The 25,497-nt window shown below is 44.7% G+C and overlaps 1 protein-coding gene across 1 annotated transcript in view; it reads left to right on the plus strand.

The window, feature by feature from the left end:
* The window catches only part of LOC126283194 (trypsin alpha-3-like), an 84,198-nt gene that overhangs the window by 55,735 nt on the left and 2,966 nt on the right, over positions 1–25,497 (plus strand). The window contains exons 5-6 of the mRNA XM_049982252.1: positions 3,972–4,088; positions 16,996–17,151. Of these exons, the coding sequence (XP_049838209.1) occupies positions 3,972–4,088; positions 16,996–17,151 (273 nt within the window). The remainder of the gene's footprint in view (positions 1–3,971; positions 4,089–16,995; positions 17,152–25,497) is intronic.

Below are 25,497 nucleotides of genomic sequence, written 5' to 3' on the forward strand. Positions count from 1 at the left end.
ATTGAATGTGCTCATTCGGTGGTATTATTACTGTAGTAGCTGAACTAGCATCCTGTATGACCGAGTAAACAAGGACAATATACAAGGAGGGGCGAACACATTCTAATTTGATAGGCTGTCCGCAGTAATTCTCGTGGCCGAGAATAGGAGCCATGACCAAATCCTACGTCATGTTTGACTCCATAGACGTTAAACGTGCCGTTATTCGTGTACAACTACAGCCAGCACAAGTTTCTCATTCATGGTTTGTGTGTGTCTGTAATCAAGGAGGGTGAGGAAACCAGTAAAATATGAAGTGAGACAGGAACACATGTGTGAACGCTGAAGGGGCGGGAGGATCCAACAAGCGACGAATGAATTAATTTCTGTTGGTTGTACACGAAAACCGGAAGTCTAATGGAAATATATAGTGCACAAACTGCTTTGCGTTGTTGTCGGGAAGGACTCTTGCTCAAAATGTTCAAATGTGTGTGAATTCCTAAGGGACCAAACTTCTGAGGTCAACGGTCCCTAGCTTACACACTACTTAAATTAACGTAAACGAACTTATGCTAAGAACAACACACACGCCGATGCCCAAGGGAGGACTCGAACCTCCGACGGGAAGGGCCGCGGAACCAGTGACATGAGGTCTCAAACCGCTCGGCCACACCGCGTGGCAAAAGACTCATGTAAAAAAATACAGTTGGTAAAGATAGCTATTCAGATTAGTGGCACTAATGTTCACTCGGTGCAAGTGTTTCAGCGTCGGCCTCATCTTAATGCTGCTGTTATGTGTGTTAACAGGGGTCTGGAGAAGGCACTCATGGCGGAGGGCATGGCTCACATTGCAGTAGCGCCAGTTCAGTCTACCAATAGATCGTGTTTGTCGTGTAAAGCTCACGTTCAGGATCTTGTTCAGAGCTGCCTGTTACTATTCGAACGGTATCTGAAGTATAAATAGTTCGACACGAAAATTCGTCTACTTTGCTTATTTTCATTCGCTTATATAACATTATGTTTTGGTATAATTCTTCCCATTCTCAAAGGATATTTTTGCCTCAGAAACTGGCGGTTTGGGCAGTTAGTGGTGCTAGTTCGCGAACCCTTGGTCGACACCTGTTCACTAGTGTGGGTATCCTGACATTGGCCTCTCAAATAATATATATTCTTTACTGTCGTTTCTAGTTAACAATATCGGCTTATTCGCAAGAATTAGCAGCTTTCACTCAGTTAATACTAGGTAGTAATCCAATCCAATCTGCATTTGGGTCGCACTTCCTTAACTCTTGTGCAGAAAGGTTTGCAGTATACTGCTGCACCCATTTTCAATAAGCTGCCACAAGAGTTCAAAAAATCTTAGCCGTAATAAATGCGCTTTCAAATCTAAACTGAAGAGTTTCCTCATGGGTCACTTCTATTCAAAAATTAAGCTCATTCCTGTTATATTGTTGATTACTTATGGCTTGTATTTTTTGGGTTCCTTTACGTCTTATTTTATCTGTTTTTACTTTTATGTTGTAATTTCGTGTAATAACACGTTCGATAACCATGAAGATTTGCTCCTCAATTTGGTCCTACGGAACTAGAAGTGTAAAATAAAAAATTAAAAAATGACACTGATAGAGCTCCTTCAAGTATACCTACAGTAATAAGAAAAAGTAGTGTAACACCAAAGTATGTTGCAATACGTACTAAGAAGCTCAGACCTTGTAATCCTGTTACTGGCGAAAGTTTGAAAGAACTAGGACAAGAATGAACAGAACTGGGTGTACATTATGGAGAAATGATCGTGTGGCATTGATTGCCGGGAGACCCCATTCGGGGAAGTTAGGCCGCTGGGTCGCAAACCTATTTCAGGTGACGCCGACCTGCATAGGGAGGAATGATCACCATAATAAAATAAGGGAAATCAGAGCTCGCACGGAAAGATACAGGCGTTCGTTTTTACTACCCACTGTTCGAGATTGGAATACTAGAGAATTATTGTGCAGATGGTTCGATGAACCGCCCGCCAAGCACTTACATGTGATTTGCTGAGTATCCATGTGGGTGTGGATGTAGATGTAGATGATTTCAGCTGTCAACACGAATATGACCTGATCTCAACCTCCGCCTGTGCGTACGCAGTTGGGTGTTTGATGATTGAATAAAGTGTCTCTTCCCTTTATGATAGGCTGTCTTGTTGCAGTGGGGACAGATCGGGATTGTATCGATGACGTAAAGGGCTTCCTAGCGAAGCCTCTACAGCATACTCCGAAGAGCCTTGGCAACATGTAAACCAGCATGCACTTCAGTTGTTAATGTTCGCTCGAAGGTAAATGGATTTTCCGCACTGACACAGCAACAGATCGGGCAGCTTCATTTGCAGTACGGTCCAAACGCGAAAGCTTCTTTCTGCCTTCCCGTCACGTCGACGAGTCGTAGCCGGCCGGTGTGGCCGAGCGGCTCTAGGCGCTTCAAATGGCTCTGAGCACTATGGGACTTAACTTCTGAGGTCATCAGTCCCCTAGAACTTAGAACTACTTAAACCTAACTAACCTAACGACATCACACACATCCATGCCCGAGGCAGGATTCGAACCTGCGATAGTCCGCAGCTCGTGGTCGTGCGGTAGCGTTCTCGCTTCCCACGCCCGGGTTCCCGGATTCGATTCCCGGCGGTGTCAGGGATTTTCTGCCTCGTGATGACTGGGTGTTGTGTGCTGTCTTTAGGTTAGTTAGGTTTAAGTAGTTCTAAGTTCTAGGGGACTGATGACCATAGCTGTTAAGTCCCATAGTGCTCAGAGCCATTTGAACCGAACCTGCGACCGTAGCTGTCGCGCGGTTCCAGACTGTAGTGCCTAAAACCGCTGAGCCACCGCGGCCGGCTAGGCGCTTCAGTCTGGAACCACGTTACCGCTACGGTCGCAGGTTAGAATCCTGCCTCGGGCATGAATGTGTGTGATGTCCTTAGGTTTGTTAAGTTTAAGTAGTTCTAAGATGTAGGGGACTGATGACCTTAGATGTTAAGTACCATATTGCTCAGAGCCATTTTAGACCAATCTTAGTGCTGTGATTCCATACAACGGACGATACACACGCTTCACTTCCACTGCCATTTCAGAAAACGGTTTTGTGTAACGTGACCAGGTACCAGTTATATGCCACTCACAGCGCTCCTAGCGACCGCTGTGCCCTTTCTGCGTGCTACCAATACGAGGGCTAATCGATCGGTCGCGAAACAAGAAACCACTGTGAAAACCAAAAATTTCCAACAGTTAGCTATTACAGCTACTTCTCTACATAGTAGTGGATCTCACTTAGGCATTTGTCGTAGTGCTGTACCAACTCTCCAATACCCTGTGCTTTCCGCCAATTCTCTACGTTCGTCTGCAGCTCGTTTTCTGTGTCACAATGTTGTCATCATAGCCAGCGGTTCACGTGAGCAGAGATGAAGCTCAGGACCAGCCAATTACGGGCTGTGTCGTCGCTGACCAAACACTTTCCATCGAAAACGCTGCAGGAGCATTTTTTCTGCCGTTCAGTTCCTTTTCCTCCAAACCAACCAACCAACCAACCAAACGTTCTCATTGCTCCTGAATAGTGCGGCCGAGAATTGTCATCAAGAAGGGCACGCATGAGAGTTACGTTATGTGGGCTGCACGCCATTAGTTGACATCTCTCAGCAGGCCTTCACACTTGGCAGGAGACACTACTTTCTAGGCATCTTTACGTGGTCACTGCACGGTTAGAACTGAAAAGAGCGAAGTGGCGCAATTGACGGACGTACTAGACAGGCACAACCCAACACATCTGTGCAAAACCTCATCCGATTTTCACAGTGGTTTCCATTTCGCGTCCGATCGGAACTTACTTTCCAAACAGCCTTCATATGTTACACGGCGATTTTATATGAAAGTTGGGCCAGCCTTTGTGAGTGTCTGCTTCGCCCTCGATATTCTGTGTCCAGTTATTGTCTACCGTTATCTGACCCGATAATATTTTTACAGGTAGCGACGCCTTTTGTCCTGGACGGCACCACGATGGGAACTATACAGCTTCCAGCGCAAGGACAGGAGACTCCAGAGGGCTCCAGTGTCACTGTCATCGGCTGGGGTAGCACATCCGTACGTAGTGTGTTCCTTACTGCTGTTTCATTGCGATTCCTCACGTTGTGGTGAGTAGGAAACTGTGGAAACCTTTGATGTCAATCATCAAAGAAAATGTTGTTGGATTATCACCAACGACATTCCTATCCTCTTCTTTTCGTTGGCGTTTCTCCACTCCATCTAGCGCAGTCTCCACGGTACTCAATTTTACGCAAATGTATTTCATTTAACTTTGTGGCCGAATGTCTTCTTGTTGCCGCATTGATCAATAACCTAAGGGAGGGAAGTCTCTGTATACACTGATCACCAAAAATCTTTGAGGGCTGCTTACCGCGACATTGGATACCGCCTGCTGGTGTTGCGTGCGCGTGGTGCGGTAACAAAAGTATGTAAGCGGACCAGAGACGGACGTGGGATCACTCTAGCCAAGATATGGGCTATAAATGGGGGAAATAAATTGAGACAAGCGACTCTGAGGAAGGTCAGATTATTATTAATCAGTGCCTGTGAACGAGTATCTCGAGAACGGTGAAGCCGTTCGAATGTTCACGTGCTACTGTCGTGAGCATGTTCGGAAAGAAGCAGCTAAGAGGCGCTACATGATTGGACGTCCAAGACTCTCACAGAATGTGTGGTTCGGAGGCTTGTTTGCTCTGTAAAGTAGGATAGATGGTGATCTATGGTATCCCTGTCCAAAACGCAGGTCACAGGTTCGAATCCTACCCCAAGCATGGATGTGTGTGATGTCCTTAGGTTGGTTAGGTTTAAGTACACGACTGGCCATTTAAATTACTACACCAAGAAGAAATGCAGATGATAAACGGGTATTCATTGAACAAATATATTATACTAGACCTGACATGTGATTACATTTTCACGCACTTTGGGTGCATAGATCCTGAGAAATCAGTACCCATAACAATCACCTCTGGCCGTGATAACGGCCTTGATACATCTGGGCATTGAGTCAAACAGAGCTTGGATGGCGTGTACAGGCACAGCTGCCCATGCAGCCTCACACGATACCACAGTTCATCAAGAGTGGTGACTGGTGTATTGTGACGAGCCAGTTGCTCGGCCACCATAGACCAGACGTTTTCAATTGGTGAGAGATCTGGAGAATGTGCTGGCCAGGCATCAGTCGAACATTTTCTGTATCGAGAAAGGCCCGTACAGGACCTGCAACATGCGGTCGTGCATTATCCTGCTGAAATGTAGGGTTTCGGAGGGATCGAATGAAGGGTAGAACCATGGGTCGTAACATCTGAAATGTAACGTCCACTGTTCAAAGTGCCGTCAGTGCGAACAAGAGGTGACCGAGACGTGTAACCAATGACACCCCATACCATCACCCCAGGTGATAAGCCAGTATGGCGATGACGAATACACGCTTCCAATGTGCGTTCACCGCGATGTCGCCAAACACTGATGCGACCATCATGATGCTGTTAACAGAACTTGGTTTCATCAGAAAAAATGACATTTTGCCATTCGTGAACCCAGGTTCGTCGTTGAGTACACCATCGCAGGAGCTCCTGTCTGTGATGCAGCGTCAAGGGTAACCGCAGCCATGGTCTCCGAGCTGATAGTCCATGCTGCTGCAAACGTCGAACTGTTCGTGCAGATGGTTGTTTTCTTGCAAACGCCCTCATCTGTCGACTCAGGGATGGAGACGTATTTGCACGATCCGTTATAGCCATGAAGATAAGATGCCTGTCAACTCGAGTGCTAGTGATACGAGGCCGCTGGGTTCGAGCACGGCGTTCCGTATTACCCTCCTGAACCCATCGACTCCATATTCTGCTAACAGTCATTGTATCTCGACCAACGCGATCAGCAATGTCGCTATACGATAAACCGCAATCGCGATAGGCTACAATCCGACCTTTATCAAAGTCGGAAACGTAATAGTACGCATTTCTCCTCCTTACACGAGGCATCACAGCAACGTTTCACCAGGCAACACCGGTTAACTTCTGTTTGTGTATGAGAAATCGGTTGGAAACTTCCCTCATGTAGGTGTCGCCACCGGCGCCAACCTTGTGTGAATGGTCTGAAAAGCTAATCATTTGCATATCACACCATCTTCTTCCTGTCGTTTAAATTTCGCGTCTGTAGCACGTCATCTTCGTGGTATAGCAATTTTAATGGCCAGTAGTGTAGTTCTAAGTTCTAGGGGACTGATGACTTCAGATGTTAAGTCCCCTAGTGCTCAGAGCCATTTGAACCAAGCACAATGCTGGTGCACGCACAAGTGTTTTGGAGCACACCATTCACCGTACCTTTTTGAACATGGAGCTCTGCGGCAGGCTATCCCTACGTGTTCACATGTTGACCAAACGATGTCGTTACTTACGAATGCAGTGGGCACAGGTCCGTCGGGATTCGACTGTGGATCAATGGAAAGGTGTCGGCTCTCCGGGTGAATCACACTCTTGCTACACTAGGTCGATGGTCGTCTCCACAAATGCCGTCATCGAGATGAACGGCGGCTCGGAACATGGAGCGCGCCACGCACGTAGGCAGTTGGGAGTAGGATTATGCTGCATGAGACATTCTCCTGCGCTTGCATTGGACCTACGGTGGTAATCGAAGACACGCTGACGGCTCGAACCACCTGCATCCGTTCATGTTTGATGTCTTCCCCAACGACGATGTTATCTTCCAATAGGATAATTGTCCGTGTCCTGTAGGCAGAACCGTACCACAGTGGTTTGAGGAGTATAATAGTGAACTCATTTTGATGTCTTGGCGACCAAATTTGCTTGATGTAAATCCTATGGAATCCTCCTGGGTCGCTATCTGGCACCATCACAGCGTACAAAAGTCAGGGGCGAGTTATTTACGCGAATTCCATAGCCTGTGCGTAGACACCTAATGCCACATACCTCCAAAATCCTGCCAAAAAACTGTGGTATTCCTGATACGAGGAATCAGTGATGTATTTCGTTCCAAAGACGTAGCGGTCGACGGCCTTCACTGAACGACCGCGAGCAGCGGCGTTTGCATAGAGTTCTGAGTGCTAACACACAAGCAGCACTGTGTGAAATAACCGCAGAAATCTATGTGGGATGTACGACGAACGTATCCGTTTGGGCAGTGCGGCGAAATCCGGCATGAATGGACTATGGCAGTAGACGAGCGGTGAGAGAGCATTCGCAAACATATATGAAGATGGTATCTGTTCTTTCGGACATGTCCGAAAGAACAGATACCATCTTCATATAGTTAAGGCTAAACGGCCATTTACCTTCTTTTGTGCTGGATGCACACGCAATGCCCGAACTCTTACGGGACTCGGTAAGATGGTCTGTCCCGAGTAATGAGTGTAATGGGCAGCGGCACTACGAATGTAGCGTACGGACATTAAGAATGTGGGTCTCACGAGGAGTGTGCAAGGCATAAATCCCTGCAGTCGCACTATCCTCTGTGACCTCGGTGGCTCAGATGGATAGAGCTTCTGCCATGTAAACAGGAGATCCAGGGTTCGAGTCCCAGTCGGGGCACACATTTTCAGCTGTCCCCGTTGATGTATACCTACGCCTGTCGGCACATTACGGTCTTTATTTAATTATCATTCCTTCTCTAACAGTACGACATCGCCAGCAGCGCCTGTCCTGGGCACAAGACCTCATCGATTTGACCCTGGACGACTGGAGAGTTGTGGCCCAGTCAGTTGAATCACGATATCGGTTGGCAAGAGCGTTCAAGTGTGGCGCGAACCCCACGAAGCCGTTGACACAAATTATGAAGAAAGTACTGTGCAAGCTGTTAGTGGTTTCCTAATGGTGTAGTCTGTTTTTATATGGAATGGACTACGTCCTCTTATCTAACTGAATTCATAACTGTCTGTAAATGGCTATTTTTAGCTATTTCGTGACAATATGCAGCCATTCATGGAGTTAATGCTCCCAAACAACGATGGCATGTTTATGGATGACATTGCACCATGTCACCGGACCACAACATTTTGGACATGTCGAGCGAATGGTTTGCCTACCTGGATGACCCAACTTGAATCCCATCGAACATTAATGGACATAATGGAGAGCTCAAATTGTACCCAAAACCCTTCACCAGCAACATATTCGCAATTATGGACGGCTGTAGAGGCAACGCGGCTCAGTATTTCTGCAGTGGACTTCCAAAGACTTGTTGAGTTCGTGCCACGTCAAGCGGCTCAAGTACGCTGGCACAGAAATAGGAGGTTGTAATACCTAGGTTCAGTTTACAGTGATAAAAGCTATAGGAAGACTAATTTAAAATTAAGAATATAATTTTTAGAGGGGAAAATACTGTTCAATCAGAGTTCGTTAATTTCAGATCAAAATTATAGTATATCAGCAAGTAGTTCAACTTCTAAGTACAGAAAAGCCACGGAAGCACTGTCATGGAGAAGGCAGTGATGAAAAACCTATAATGAGGCCTGATAGTCATTATTGACGCCTTTTTCCTTGATTGTTTGGTCAAAGGGCGAGAAACCCGTGTCAGTCAGCGAGACAATAATTAGATTGGACTTTATCGTGTTAAGATTCAGGATAAACTGTTACAATATTACGGAGATTAAAAAGTGATGTAGTGTCTCTGACTGTTGGTAGCAACGGAGTATTAAGGGGATTTTAGGACTTTAATGCTAGATTGGAACTTTACGGACATATAGACGACAGAAACTCAAATTATCTGCTGATACAAGTGAATTCAGAGGTACCGGTATGCAGATATTAACGCGTGGTCTTTTGAAAGTGTCGTGTGCCGTTAGTTGCGAATCTGGACGTAGAGCGCGTGCATATCGGCATTTGCGGACTATTTACATTCCTCCAGGCTAGAGGCTAGGAATCGTTTAAACAGACCATCATCCATCACTATCTTAATCCTTGAATATAGAGTGAAAGTCAAATACAAGAGTGTTGTACTTATTTCATTTACCTAGTACTAATCAGTAAAGGTTTTACGGAACCAAAGCTATTCAGCAGTAAGTCAGCACCATCTAGCGGAAAGCGTAGGCATTAACTAACACTCTACCTGAAGTGAACGTTTACGTGTTTTACGGACTGCTTAATATGAAGTTTAGTCACTCTTTGACGTCCCACTCCCTTCAAAGGTGGCCCAAGCTGTCTTAATCATGAAAATGGAGAGTTTTAGCTGGGCAAATAAAAGCGATATTTACAAGACTCGCAGTAATACACTCCTGGAAATGGAAAAAAGAACACATTGACACCGGTGTGTCAGACCCACCATACTTGCTCCGGACACTGCGAGAGGGCTGTACAAGCAATGATCACACGCACGGCACAGCGGACACACCAGGAACCGCGGTGTTGGCCGTCGAATGGCGCTGGCTGCGCAGCATTTGTGCACCGCCGCCGTCAGTGTCAGCCAGTTTGCCGTGGCATACGGAGCTCTATCGCAGTCTTTAACACTGGTAGCTGCCGCGACAGCGTGGACGTGAACCGTATGTGCAGTTGACGGACTTTGAGCGAGGGCGTATAGTCGGCATGCGGGAGGCCGGGTGGACGTACCGCCGAATTGCTCAACACGTGGGGCGTGAGGTCTCCACAGTACATCGATGTTGTCGCCAGTGGTCGGCGGAAGGTGCACGTGCCCGTCGACCTGGGACCGGACCGCAGCGACGCACGGATGCACGCCAAGACCGTAGGATCCTACGCAGTGCCGTAGGGGACCGCACCGCCACTTCCCAGCAAATTAGGCACACTGTTGCTCCTGGGGTATCGGCGAGGACCATTCGCAACCGTCTCCATGAAGCTGGGCTACGGTCCCCTACGGTCTGGCACACCGCTAGGCCGTCTTCCGCTCACGCCCCAACATCGTGCAGCCCGCCTCCAGTGGTGTCGCGACAGGCGTGAATGGAGGGACGAATGGAGACGTGTCGTCTTCAGCGATGAGAATCGCTTCTGCCTTGGTGCCAATGATGGTCGTATGCGTGTTTGGCGCCGTGCAGGTGAGCGCCACAATCAGGACTGCATACGACCGAGGCACACAAGGCCAACACCCGGCATCATGGTGTGGGGAGCGATCTCCTACACTGGCCGTACACCTCTGGTGATCGTCGAGGGGACACTGAATAGTGCACGGTACATCCAAACCGTCATCGAAGCCATCGTTCTACCATTCCTAGACCGGCAAGGGAACTTGCTGTTCCAACAGGACAATGCATGTCAGCATGTATCCCGTGCCACCTAACGTGCTCTAGAAGGTGTAAGTCAACTACCCTGGTCAGCAAGATCTCCGGATCTGTCCCCCATTGAGCATGTATGGGACTGGATGAATCGTCGTCTCACGCGGTCTGCACGTCCAGCACGAACGCTGGTCCAACTGAGGCGCCAGGTGGAAATGGCACGGCAAGCCGTTCCACAGGACTACATCCAGCATCTCTACGATCGTATCCATGGGAGAATAGCAGCCTGCATTGCTGCGAAAGGTGGATATACACTGTACTAGTGCCGACATTGTGCATGCTCTGTTGCCTGTGTCTATGTGCCTGTGGTTCTGTCAGTGTGATCATGTGATGTATCTGACCCCAGGAATGTGTCAATAAAGTTTCCCCTTCCTGGGACAATGAATTCACGGTGTTCTTATTTCAATTTCCAGGAGTGTAGTAAAACACAAGCCCGCACCTCATCGGAGACTCATCGCTGTCACATCGGGAAGTAAAGCCGGAGAACGTACTGACGATACGTATCTACGAGCAGACGTCGACGTGGACTACCTAAAAAGGGAACCACAAGAGAATTGGGGATGCTTCAAGGTATCCCATGTGAGGTACCGCACTGAATCGACTGCAGGTGCAAATCGTTTTAACACATCTTTCACTTCGTTTCTTGACCGAGTTGATGCGAAACGTACGTTCGGAAAATCAGGGAAGTTTATTTTTAACGTTTTAAAGCCAGCTAACGTTGATTTGTGTGTTACGAAGTCACACATTACGTCAGCCAAAGCGCACACTTGTTGATATATTTCAAAATGCTTCACAGATGGTATAGTTGAAAAAAAGTCACAAGAAACCAGCGTATGCCAAAATACAACCAGCAGTCCATCTCAGACAATGGCTGTGCGTAGCGAGTTAAGAGAGTGCAGGGTACAATGGCCGCGCCGTTTCTCATACGTCACACATCCCTGTATCCAGTCTTAAGTGACACTTGAGGCGCTTGCAAGTGACGCCGCTGGACACTGGATGACTGGGAAGGCGTGACCTGGAGTGATCATTCACCCTACGCCCTGTGGCAATCTGTTGGCAGCCGCTGGGTTTTGCGAGTGCCTGGGAAACGTTGCGTGCCATCATGTGAAGTGCCGAAATTGAAGCGCAGAGGAAGTAGCCTTGTGGTGTGTGGGGGGGGGGGGGGGGGGGGCATTACTATGTGGCCTTCTTATCGCGCCCAAGAAAACGCTAGAAGCGGAAGGACATGAAATCTTCTTTTGTAAATAAAACTGCCTTTCCTTGTTGCGACAAATAATTTTACCCAGACACGTTTCGTCTTTTTCTTACTCCAAGGCATCTTCAGTGCCATCTTGAACGATGCAGTTTTGTTATTTTTAGATTATCAAACAGTTAACGTCGCGTCTTTTTTGTCTAAACAAGTAATCACTTGCAGTTTCTTGGCATCTGCGTTTCCTCTCATCTGGTCTGGAGCTCGCTGTACTGCTTCAATTCCGAAACGTAAGCACAATTTTCTATTCCGAATTTTATTTCAGGCTGTTCACCATGTTGTCTCTCTTTGTGCTGCACTATTATTCTTTTGCCACTAGTTATAGGCATTTGTTCGAACATTGTGCTTTTAAAAGCGTAATTCTTGTGAGTTCATTATGTGTTTTTCCTCCTGTTTGGTTTGTGTACCTTAATGTTGTCAAACTGACGAAGTATATGTTGAAAGCGAACGTCTATTCATGATGTTACAGTTACATTTGAATATGTGTGTGTGTGTGTGTGTGTGTGTGTGTGTGTGTAAGAGAGAGAGTGAGCTGAAGAGCATATATATACACCGGGTGATCAAAAAGTCAGTATAAATTTGAAAACTGAATAAATGACGGAATAATGTAGATAGAGAGGTACAAATTGACACACATGTTTAGAATGACATGGGGTTTTATTAGAAACAAAAAAAAAAAAATACAGTGTCCGACAGATGAAGCTTCATCTGATCAGAATAGCAATAATTAGCATAACAAAGACAGACAAACAAAAGATGATGTTCTTTAAAGGAAATGCTCAATATGTCCACCATCATTCCTCAACAATAGCTGTAATCGAGGAATAATGTTGTGAACAGCACTGTAAAGCATGTCCGGAGTTATGGTGAGGTATTGGCGTCGGATGTTGTCTTTCAGCATCCCTAGAGATGTCGATCGATCACGATACACTTGCGACCTCAGGTAACCCCAAAGGCAATAATCGCACGGACTGAGGTCTGGGGACCTGGGAGGCCAAGCATGACGAAAGTGGCGGCTTAGCTCACGATCGTCACCAAACGACGGGCGCAAGAGATCCTTCACGCGTCTAGCAATATGGGTTGGAGCGCCATCCTGCATAAACATGGTACGTTCCAGCAGGTGTTTATCAGCCAGACTGGGGATGATACGATCCTGTTACATATCGGAGTACCTCTCACCCGTCACGGTAGCAGTTACAAAACCAGAATCACTCATTTCCTCGAAGAGAAAAGGTCCGATAATTGTAGATGTGGTAAATCCAACCCATAGCTTGACTTCCTCGTCGTGCAATGGAGTTTCCAGGACAGTTCTAGGATTTTCGGTAGACCAAATTCTGCAGTTGTGGGCGTTGACAGACCCTCGGAGCGCGAAATGTGCTTCGTCGGTCCACAAGACGTTACTCAACCAATCGTCATCTTCCGCCATCTTTTGAAACGCCCACACCGCAAATGCCCTCAGTTTCACTAACTCACCAGGTAATAGTTCATTATGCCGATGGATTTTGTACGGATAGCATCGGAGGGTACGCCTCAGTGCCAACCAAACTTTAGTGTATGGAATGCCGGTGCGACGTGCGACTGCACGAGCATTGACGCCCCCGTGCATAGACGAACCCGCTACAGTCTCCATTTCTTCCTGAACTGTCTCAGCAGCATTACGCCTTGTGCTCGGTCGGCCACTACGGGGTCTATCGTCTAAACAACCCGTGGCTTCGAACTTCGAAATCATTCTCGCCACAGCTGCATTTGTCAACGGACCTTTACCCGTTCGAATCCCCTTCCTATGGTGATAGAATCGTAGCGCTGAACTAGCACATTCCCCATTCTGATAATACAGCTTCACTAAAAGCGCCTTTTCAGGTAGCGTCAACATGGTGCGACTGCTGGCGCATCTGATTCTCTCTCTCATTACAGTTCCTTTTATATTTTATACACAATTGTCATGCGCAGTCACTGACCTTTTTCTGCCCAGCGCCATCTGTCGGACATTTTCTGAACTTTTTTTGTTCTAATAAAACCCCATTTCATTCTAAGCATGCGTGTCAATTGTTACCTCTCTATCTACATTATTCCGTGGTTTATTAAGTTTTCAAATTTATACTGACTTTTTGATCACCCAGTACACATATATAATATATGTGGGGTGGGGTTGATGGTTTGTGTTATCGAGTGTTGAATCTGAATGTAATTGCTGTTAGAGAGTGGTTGAAAGCTTTGGTGATCAGCTGTTTTGAGTTTGGTTTAAATGTTCTGCGGAGGGGTTCAATGACAAGTGAATGGAAAAGAGTTTCGGTGTTATTACTATTACCACGATAATAATCCTCGTTTGGAGTGTCATTCTATTATTTTATCTATTAGCGTAAACAGTGAATTGTTCGGCCTTTGCACTTGATCATTTAATAGCAGAAAGGAAAACACTGTTGAATCATCAAGTACAGCTGCCAAACAATTCACTGTTTTCAATAATAGATAAAATAATAGAATTAAACTCCAAAAGAGAATAATAATAATAATAATAATAATAATAATAATATCACCCAACACTTTTTCACTCAGTTGTCCACGAACCCTTCCACAGAACATGTAAATCAAAACTCAAAATCAGCTGATCACCATGCAAACAAACTGGATAAGAACACATTTCATAATATTGTGTAATGGATCCAGTATACCAACAGATGATATGGTTTGTATCGGTATGACATCGTGTACAGTATACAGGGTGTTACAAAAAGGTATGGCAAACTTTCAGGAAACATTCCTCACACACAAAGAAAATATGTTATGTGGCCATGTCTCCGGAAACGCTTCCTTTCCATGTTAGAGCTCATTTCATTACTTCTCTTCAAATCACATTAATCATCGAATGGAAACACACAGCAACAAACGTACCAGCGTGACTTGAAACACATTGTTACAGGAAATGTTCAAAACGTCCTCCGTTAGCGAGGGTACATGCATCCACCCTCCGTCGCATGGAATCCCTGATGCGCTGATGCAGCCCTGGAGAATGGCGTATTGTATCACAACCGTCCACAATACGAGCACGAATAGTCTCTACATTTAGTACCAGGGTTGCGTAGACAACAGCTTTCAAATGCCCCAATAAATGAAAGTCAAGAGGGTTGAGGTCAGGAGAGCGTGGAGGCCATGGAATTGGTCCGCCTCTACCAATCCATCGGTCACCGAATCTGTTGTTGAGAAGTGTACGAACACTTCGACTGAAATACGCAGGAGCTCCATCGTGCATGAACTAAATATTGTGTTGTACTTGTAAAGGCACATGTTCTAGCAGCACAGGTAGAGTATCCCGTATGAAATCATGATAACGTGCTCCATTGAGCGTAGGTGGAAGAACATGGGGCCCAATCAAGACATTACCAACAATGCCTGCCCAAAAGTTCACAGAAAATATGTGTTGATGACGTGATTGTACAATTGCGTGCGGATTCTCGTTAGCCCACACATGTTAATTGTGAAAATTTACAATTTGATCACGTTGGAATGAAGCCTCATCCGTAAAGAGAACATTGGCACTGAAATGAGGATTGACACATTGTTGGAGGAACCATTCGCAAAAGTGTACCCGTGGAGCCCAATCAGCTGCTGATAGTGCCTGCACACGCTGTACATGGTACGGAAACAACTGGTTCTCCTGTAGCACTCCCCATACGTGGTGAACGTTACCTTGTACAGCAGCACCTTCTCTGACGCCGACATTAAGGTTTTCGTCAACTGCACGAAGAATTGCCTCGTCCATTGCAGGTGTCCTCGTCGTTATAGGTCTTCCCCAGTCGCGAGTCATAGGCTGGAATGTTCCGTGCTCCCTAAGACGCCGATCAATTGCTTCGAACGTCTTCCTGTCGGGACACACTTCGTTCTGGAAATCTGTCTCGATACAAACGTACCGCGCCACGGTGCTAATCCATACATCAAATGGACATCTGCCAACTCCGCATTTGTAAACATTGCACTGACTGCAAAACCATGTTCGTGATGAACACTAACCTATTGATGCTACGTACTGATGTGCTTGATGCAAATACTGTAGAGCAATGGGTCGCATGTCAACACAAGCACCGACGTCAACATTTCCTTCCTTCAATTGGGCCAACTGGCGGTGAGTAAGGAAGTATAGTACATACTGACGAAACTAAAATGAGCTCTAACATGGAAATTAAGCGTTTCCGGACACATGTCCACATAAAATCTTTTATTTATTTGTGTGTGAGGAATGTTTCCTGGAAATTTGGCTGTACCTTTTTGTCACACCCTGTAAGAAGGCATTATTGAGACAGACATTTTTTTCCGTTTATTGTTATTTTAATACCTATACAAACAGGTAGGCTGTCAGCGGCATGCTAAGCCGCTCTTCAGCCACAGTGTTGACAATGACAGAACACAGGTTGAGACAGAATGAACATAGTGACGGGCTAAAAAATAGTGGTCACAGATACACAAAAAACATGGAGCCGTTCACACTCGATGATAACGACACCGAAAACACGTTGACACGGCACACAGAACACTGACGAATCCGATGGCACAAGTGAACGTAGAAGCGTGACGGCGGACACTAAAAACACAAAACGACGTCACACACACAAGAGACACAGATGGCGATGATCTCCGGCTCGCGAAAGTCCACGTAGCGTGTGCGAGTCCGGGGACCTGCCAAGAGGGGAAGAAAGGTGAGGGGTAGGAGAGGGTGGGGAGGGGAGAACAAAGATGCCAATGGCTGAGGAGATGGGAGGAGGGGGAGAGGGACAGGGGAGGGGAAGCCCGGGGGAGAGGTGGGGAGAAAGGGAGAAGGGAGGGAGGGTGCCCAAAGGAACAGACAGAGGAAGAGGGAGGGAGGATCAAAGTTGATAGGAGGGGTAGATGGAGGGGAGGAGGACATCATCAGGGAGGGGGAGCTGCCGGAAGCCACCTTGGGAGAGGGTAAGGAGGCTGAAGAGATGGAGACCGAGTGGGACGTGGGAATACAGGCGCGGCAACGGGTGGGGTTGGGAGAGGATGGGCGAGACGAGCGGGTGAGGAGGGTCGAGTTTGCGGGAGGTGTACGGGATCCGTATCCTTTCATGGAAAAGGAGGAGGTGGGGGAAAGGAATGAGATCATACAGGATCCGCGTGGGGGAGGGGAGACGGATGCGATAGGCGAGGCGGAGAGCATGGCGTTCAAGGATTTGAAGGGATTTATAAAAGGAAAGGGGGGCGGAGATCCAGTCCGGATGGGTTTCTGGCGAGCTTATAGCGCCCCTTAAATGCACGTGAACGGGCAACGTTTCCCGCTTTCCACCAGAGGGAGACACCAAAGCTGTGATTGCCACAGCGGCGCCACCGCCAGAAACGGAGGGCGACTGCTACACACTACGCGCTGCGGCGCGCTCTTCAAAACAGCAAATTTTATCATGGCTCAAGCTGTAAACAGTTTCATTGTAGTTTCGGGACGCTCTAACGAGAAGTAACACATTTTGCAGTTCGGTGGAAGCTCTCCAGCTGAGCTGCAGAAAGTGGACATCGTGGTGTGGAACCAGGAACTGTGCTCGTCTCTCTACTGGTACGGCTTTGAGTACCCGGTCTACCCCACCATGATCTGTGCAGCTGGCGTCGAGCAGCAAGCTGGACCCTGCAATGTGAGTGTGTACAGTTGTTAGTGTGCAGACGTTGCCTAAACATAGGTTAAGTTTATACATTTCGGGGTGTACAGGCAAGGTCAGTTAAGGGGAGGGAGGGGGGGGGGGTAGAACGTCAAACGGGCCAGCTTGGAGGAGGAGACGCACCACAGGAAAATGTAATTTCCACTGTCTATAGTTTTACAAATATATTCATAAAACTTTGTCTGCATGACCAGGAAGGATTCACGCTCATAACAGTGGAAGTTCAAAAATATAACAAAATAAATTTTTACATGTGAATCTTCATCATTTTTACTTACTATTGGCTGCATTTGTTGCTATAGGTACACTTTACTTCATAAGTAAGTGAGATACTTTGATAAATTTTGCACAGAGTGCAAACCATTCTTACAGGTGTATGAAACTCTAGAATTTTCCATATCTATTAAATAAAGTAGGTCTATCCCCTTTCCTTTACCCTTACAAAAAAACTAAACATTACTTAGTTAATTATTGAACGCGTTTCGTCAGCCACATGGGAGTCACTCTGTGTGAGTGTCAACCTCAATGATTATGCAGCCGCTTATCGTTCTGTGTTTACAAACGATCTATAAAATTTGAGTTTTTGCTAACCATGAAGTTTATAATGTAACAGCTCATTCATTTTTTCATAAATTAAATAAACTGTAGAGTTTCGTACACTTATAAGTATGGTTTGTGTGGTGTGAAAAATTCATCGAAGAATCTCTCTTACTTATGAAGAAAAGTGTACCTATGGCAACAAATGCAGCCAATAGTAAGTGAACAAATGAAGAAATTTGACATGTAAAAATTATTTTACTATGGTTTTGAACTTCCACTGCTATGAGTGTGAATCTTGAATCCTTCTTGGTCATGCTGGCAAAGTTTTACGAATTTATTTGTAAAAGTATAGACAGTGGGAATTAGAATGTCCTGTGGTACCTCTCCTGCTCCAAGTCGGCCGGTTTGACGTCCTTTCCCCCCTTAAATATTATGCAAAATGAAAAAATTATTCTGTATTTTTGAAAGTAACAGAGTAACTGTTGTGGAAAAATTGTAATTATTAGAGAGCATTAAATTTCAGAAGTTACAAATGAAGACTAGAAAAAACAGTAGCAGTGTGTTTTGTGACAGAAATTCTTAATAATGTTTCATCAAATATATGATATACGTATGATGTTGAAAATTGAGATCTTATAAATGAGGTAGAGAACACACGAAATAATACATGTGTATAACTGGGATTTTTCTGTGGGAGATGCTTCTAGAATATTTATGGTGCGAAACGTACGTCGGAGAGAAATACGGAAATTTCTTTATTTGTTTTCCTGTTTTTAATACTATGAGTTCAACCAGCAATGGGCAAGAAGTATTTACAATTATACTTAATATACTGACAATAATACGGGAAAAAGACATACGCAAAAGAGAATCACTGACTTGTATTTCATGAAAATCGGCAGAACCATTATAGACAAAGAAGAGTCCTCGTTTGATATTGCTCACCCCCATTAGCAATATGAGGAATTGACAATTTCTCTACCACATACCTCATATTAATAAGAAAAATGTCTTTTTTAATTTAACTGTTTCGTCTTTTTCCGCAGGCTTTAGAGACATAACGTCTAGGGACTCTTCCAGTACTTTTTGTATGGCGCGGACATCTCTGTAGCTGCATAAATTCGTCTTTCCCCCTCTAAATTTAGGCAGATATAATTTCCTCCACCTATATGTGCTGAACATGGTGTGGATTTTCTGAAGGGATCATTCATGCTTTCGTCAATTTTCAAAAAGATATCAGAATCGGAGTCATTCTCCTCAGATTTGCTTTTTTTGTGTACTTGCCACAGCTTTGGTCACAGGCATAGCTTTCTGTCTCTCTTGTTTTTGATCTACTCCTTTTTTGTTGGGAGAGTTTTCTTTTTACAGCGACGGGTTTACTGCTGCAGGTATGGTCGGTCTCCGACGCTAGTGCGGCTGGCGTATGGAATTGGCGGCAACCAGCACTACATCATTGTGTGGTTGGTGGCCTAGCCGTAGGCAACTGTGTATGTGTGTGTGCGTGTGTGTGTGTGTGTGTGTGTGTGTGTGTGTGTGTGTTTTCTGAATCAGCTGATCATATTTTTTGAATGGATCGTGTCAAGTTTAAGGATTATATTGACTGCTTTATAATTACCTCCATATAGTAAATGGGTCAATAATGAGTAATTCAGCAGATAGAGCACAGTTTTCTGTGTATGTAACATAAATTGGGTGGCTTCACAGTCAATATTTGCACAAGTAAGGCAAATCTTCTAGAGCTGTGTGCACATTTATTTTCAGTCTAAATGTGCTGCTTGCAAAAATTATTTCTTAGCTTCCAAGTTAAATTTCTAATGGAAAAACAAATTATGACTAGCAGTTCGTAAATAATGGCAGTGTAAGTAACACTAGGAATGTTAGTGTTACGTACGGCTTTCTTTTGAATAGATAAGGGTGTTATCATTTATTTATTTTTTAATTTTTCACTGTATAAGTGTATCAGTTGTGGAACATCGTACCACAGTGACGTAGGAGAAGTCGTAAGAAGCAGTTTGATATAGGACACTGTGGTGTATCAAGTCAGGGAAACAGCCTAGAATTGGCCTATAAAATGCACCTGAACTACAGCACATGCGCGCTGCGCGAGATTTTAAAATCCTCTCGACTCTCTTACATCACCAGCTTAGCCAGTCTTAACTGTTTGAAGCTGATATCTTTTCATCGCTAAAATCATCCTTGAACGTTAAACAGAATGTTGCACTAACAGATTGTAAAACTTACTTTTTGCGTAAACTTTACTTCAACTAAACCCTTTTGTTTCTTAATTAGTTTTTGCATTACGTTTAGAAAAGTCCTTTTTCTCCTCGCTACCCAGTTGCGAAAGTTTAAAGGACTTATCTTAACAAACTAAACAAGAAATTAAAAAATATGGCCAACTAAGCCGATTGCATAAAGATGGCTAGAGCCTATTCAAAATGTCGCACGATGCGCATATGGTGCAGCTTAGGAGTCCTCTGCAGGCAAAACTAAGGTTGTTTCCCGGCTTGATAGTTCACAAGTGTCATGAATGAAACTCTTCGTCCTGATTTCCAATACGATACGACGCCACCTCCCCCCATGAACCGTGGACCTTGTCTTTGGTGGGGAGGCTTGCGTGTCTCAGCAATACAGATAGCCGTACCGTGGGTGCAACCACAACGGAGGGGTATCTGTTGAGAGGCCAGACAAACATGTGGTTCCTGAAGAGGGGCAGCAGCCTTTTCAGTAGTTGCAGGGGCAACAGTCTGGATGATAGGCTGATCTGGCCTTGTAACAATAACCAAAACGGCCTTGCTGTGCTGGTACTGCGAACGGCTGAAAGCAAGGGGAAACTACAGCCGTAATTTTTCCCGAGGGCATGCAGCTTTACTGTATGGTTAAATGATGATGGCGTCCTCTTGGGTAAAATATTCCGGAGGTAAAATAGTCCCCCATTTAGAACTCCACGCGGGTACTACTCAAGAGGATGTCGTTATCAGGAGAAAGAAAACTGGCGTTCTACGAATCGGAGCGTGCAATGTCAGATCCCTTAATCGGGCAGGTAGGTTAGAAAATTAAAAAAGGGAAATGGATAGGTTAAAGTTAGATATAGTGGGAATTAGTGAAGTTCGGTGGCAGGAGGAACAAGACTTTTGGTCAGGCGACTACCGGGTTACAAGAACAAAATCAAATAGTGGTAATGCAGGAGTAGGTTTAATAATGAATAGGAAAATAGGAATGCGGGTAAGATACTACAAAGAGCATAGTGAACGCATTATTGTGGCCAAGATAGATACGAAGCCCACACCTACTACAGTAGTACAAGTTTATATGCCAACTAGCTCTGCAGATGACGAAGAAATTGAAGAAATGTATGATGAAATAAAAGAAATTATTCAGATAGTGAAGGGTGACGAAAATTTTATAGTCACGGGTGACTGGAATTCGGTAGTAGGAAAGGGGAGAGAAGGAAACGTAGTAGGTGAATATGGACTGGGGCAAAGAAATGAAAGAGGAAGCCACCTGGTAGAATTTTGCACAGAGCACAACTTAATCATATCTAACACTTGGTTCAAGACTCATAAAAGAAGGCTGTATGCATGGAAGAGGCCTGGAGATACTGACAGGTTTCAGATAGATTATATAATGGTAAGACAGAGATTTAGGAACCAGGTTTTAAATTCTAAGACATTTCCAGGGGCAGATGTGGACTCTGACCACAATCTATTGGTTATGACCTATAGATTAAAACTAAAGAAACTGCAAAAAGGTGGGAATTTAAGGAGATGGGACCTGGATAAACTAAAAGAACCAGAGGTTGTACAGAGTTTCAAGGAGAGCATAAGGGAGCAATTTACAGGAATGGGGGAAAGAAATTCGGTGGAAGAAGAATGGGTAGCTTTGAGGGAAGATGTAGTGAAGGCAGCAGAGGATCAAGTAGGTAAAAAGAGGAGGGCTAGTAGAAATCCTTGGGTAACAGAACAAATATTGAATTAATTTGATGAAAGGAGAAAATATAAAAATGCAGTAAATGAAGCAGGCAAAAAGGAATTCAAACGTCTCAAAAATGAGATCGACAGAAAGTGCAAAATGGCTAAGCAGGGATGGCTAGAGGACAAATGTAAGGATGTGGAGGCTTATCTCACAAGGGGTAAGGTAGATACTGCCTACAGGAAAATTAAAGAGACCTTTGGAGATAAGAGAACCACTTGTATGAATATTAAGAGCTCAGATGGTAACCCAGTTCTAAGCAAAGAAGGGAAAGCAGAAAGGTGGAAGGAGTATATAGAGGGTCTATACAAGGGCGATGTACTTGAGGACAATATTATGGAAATGGAAGAGGATGTAGATGAAGATGAAATGGGAGATACGATACTGCGTGAAGAGTTTGACAGAGCACTGAAAGACCTGAGTCTAAACAAGGCCTCCGGAGTAGAGAACATTCCATTGGAACTACTGACAGCCTTGGGAGAGCCAGTCCTGACACAACTCTACCATCTGATGAGCAAGATGTATGAGACAGGCGAAATACCCTCAGACTTCAAGAAGAATATAATAATTCCAATCCCAAAGAAAGCAGGTGTTGATAGATGTGAAAATTACCGAACTGTCAGTTTCATAAGTCACAGCTGCAAAATACTTACGCGAATTCTTTACAGACGAATGGAAAAAATGGCTCTGAGCACTATGGGACTCAACTGCTGCGGTCATTAGTCCCCTAGAACTTAGAACTACTTAAACCTAACTAACTTAAGGACATCACACACATCCATGCCCGAAGCAGGATTCGAACCTGCGACCGTAGCAGTCGCACGGTTCCGGACTGCGCGCCTAGAACCGCGAGACCACCGCGGCCGGCGAATGGAAAAACTAGTAGAAGCCGACCTCGGGGAAGATCAGTTTGGATTCCGTAGAAATGTTGGAACACGTGAGGCAATACTGTCCCTACGACTTATCTTAGAAGAAAGATTAAGGAAGGGCAAACCTACGTTTCTAGCATTTGTAGACTTGGAGAAAGCTTTTGACAATGTTGAGTGGAATACTCTCTTTCAAATTATAAAGGTGGCAGGGGTAAAATACAGGGAGCGAAAGGCTATTTACAATTTGTACAGAAACCAGATGGCAGTTATAAGAGTCGAGGGACATGAAAGGGAAGCAGTGGTTGGGAAGGGAGTGAGACAGAGTTGTAGCCTCTCCCCGATGTTATTCAATCTGTATATTGAGCAAGCAGTTAAGGAAACAAAAGAAAAATTCGGAGTAGGTATTAAAATCCATGGAGAAGAAATAAAAATGTTGAGGTTCGCCGATGACATCGTAATTCTGTCAGAGACAACAAAGGACTTGGAAGAGCAGTTGATCGGAATGGATAGTGTCTTGAAAGGAGGATAGAAGATGAACATCAACAAAAGCAAAACGAGTATAATGGAATTTAGTCGAGTTAAGACGGGTGATGCTGAGGGAATTGGACTAGGAAATGAGACACTTGAAGTAGTAAAGGAGTTTTGCTATTTGGGGAGCAAAGTAACTAACTGATGATGGTCGAAGTAGAGAGGATATAAAATGTAGACTGGCTATGGCAAGGAAAGTGTTTCTGAAGAAGAGAAATTTGTTAACATCGAGTATAGATTTAAGTGTCAGGAAGTCATTTCTGAAAGTATTTGTAAGGAGTGTAGCGATGTATGGAAGTGAAACATGGACGAAAAATAGTTTGGACAAGAAGAGAATAGAAGCTTTCGAAATGTGGTGCTACAGAAGAATGCTGAAGATTAGATGGGTAGATCACGTAACTAATGAGGAGGTATTGAATAGAATTGGGGAGAAGAGGAGTTTGTGGCACAACTTGACCAGAAGAAGGGATCCGTTGGTAGGACATATTCTGAGGCATCAAGGGATCACCAATTTAGTATTGGAGGGTACTGTGGAGAGTAAAAATCGTAGAGGGAGACCAAGAGATGAATACACTAAGCAGATTCAGAAGGAGGTAGGTTGCAGTAGGTACTGGGAGATGAATAAGCTTGCACAGTATAGAGTAGCATGGAGAGCTGCATCAAACCAGTCTCAGGACTGAAGACCACAACAACAACGACGCCACAGAACATTCTATAGTCGTCATTCGGCGTTTTCGGCCTATCACTTGCAAACGATTGTTCTGCAAACATAGCTGTTTACTGACTCTACTTGTAAAACGAATATGTCTCTATTAAATTAATAATCAGATCTGTGATAGTATGAAGTAAATTATATTTTGGAGTGTATAATTAACCGGAATACAATGATTACGTATACGAAAAGTTATACATATAGTTCTTGTGCCTGCTGTGTACGACCATAACAGTAATTTTCTGTGGGTCCGTCATTTACACATTTGTAACTAACTAGTGCCCAATACTATGACGCATACGAAACATATATCATTCACTTAATTCCACTTTGTGTATCTTTTCCCACACGTCAATCAATTCTTCCACCCCATGGCGGCGAACACCCCTCACACGCACCCACATGTTCGTTCGGTGCTTTAGCTTGTCTAGACAAACAAGATGGTGCACACAGGTTGCTCTTAGGCGTGAGCACAGCGACCGTTGGCGTTCGGTTGATTCAGTCAGCGGAAATAAATAAAGCAAAGGAGACATGAGCAGATTGGTCACATAATACGACAAAATTAGACTGACGAAGAACATCGAGAAAGTTGATAGAAGGGCAGGTCGGTTTGTATTACCGTGAAATAGGGAGGAGAGTGCGACAGATATGATACCCCAGTTGGGGTTTCAATCATTAAAACAAAAACGTTTTTTGTTGCGGCGGTATGTTCTCGTGAAATTTCCTCGAGCGTGAAAATAATTTGTTGGCGAAAATATCGTCATACATACTTAGAAATTATCATCATAATAAAATAAGAGAAATCAGAGTTCGTACGGTAAGATTTAAGGGTTCGTTTTTCACAAACGCTGTTCGATAGTGGAACGGTAGAGAAATAGCTTAAAGGTGGTTCGATGAACCCTCTGCCAGGCACTTAACTGTGAATAGTAGAGTAATCACGTAGATGTAGATGAAATAAATCCCCTTACGCCCTCCCCCCCCCCCGCCCCCCCCCCCGAACCAACTGGATAAGAACCAACATACATATTATAAAAATGTATGTGTGTGTGTGTGTGTGTGTGTGTGTGTGTGTGTGTGTGTGTGTTCCAAATCTCCTTTTAAGCGTATGGACCGCTTTCAACCAAACTTGATACACATATACTTTGCTGTCAGGCGAATATCGTTGGGGAGGTAAGAACCTCGCACCTATCATAAAGGTGGCGGGGTGTAAAAGGATTGTAACCCGCAGTGGGTGGGGGGTGCAAAAGGAGCGTAACCCGCAGTGGATGAATTCCCAGACTTTATTCATCCAGTATTTCAGAATGAGAGTAACGAACTTTACACATTATTTCTAACCTTGACCAAATTTTGTTTTGCTCACAATCCCTACTAAATGACGACAGGGGAATTGTTCATCGATTGTTACTTTTCCGCTGTTCATACAGTGAAAGTACCGCGTGAGGCATGACGTTATAATTTATTAATTCTTTACCAGCTCGCGACACATTTTATAGACGCTATACACTATAGCACACTGAATATGAGTGAAAAATTATGTCTTTGTACGTCATAAACAATGAGTTGCGTGAAAAACTACGGCATCGTACATGGCGTTAAAATTTGTTACTTCTCTGCTACTGAATCCATTCGTAAAACATTTTTCGGACAGTATTCACGTATGCTGCTGAATGTGCCTACAAAATTATATCACTATACGACACCTAG

Source organism: Schistocerca gregaria, chromosome 1 (assembly GCF_023897955.1).
Source record: "Schistocerca gregaria isolate iqSchGreg1 chromosome 1, iqSchGreg1.2, whole genome shotgun sequence".
In the NCBI taxonomy this organism is placed as follows: Eukaryota; Metazoa; Arthropoda; class Insecta; order Orthoptera; family Acrididae; genus Schistocerca; species Schistocerca gregaria.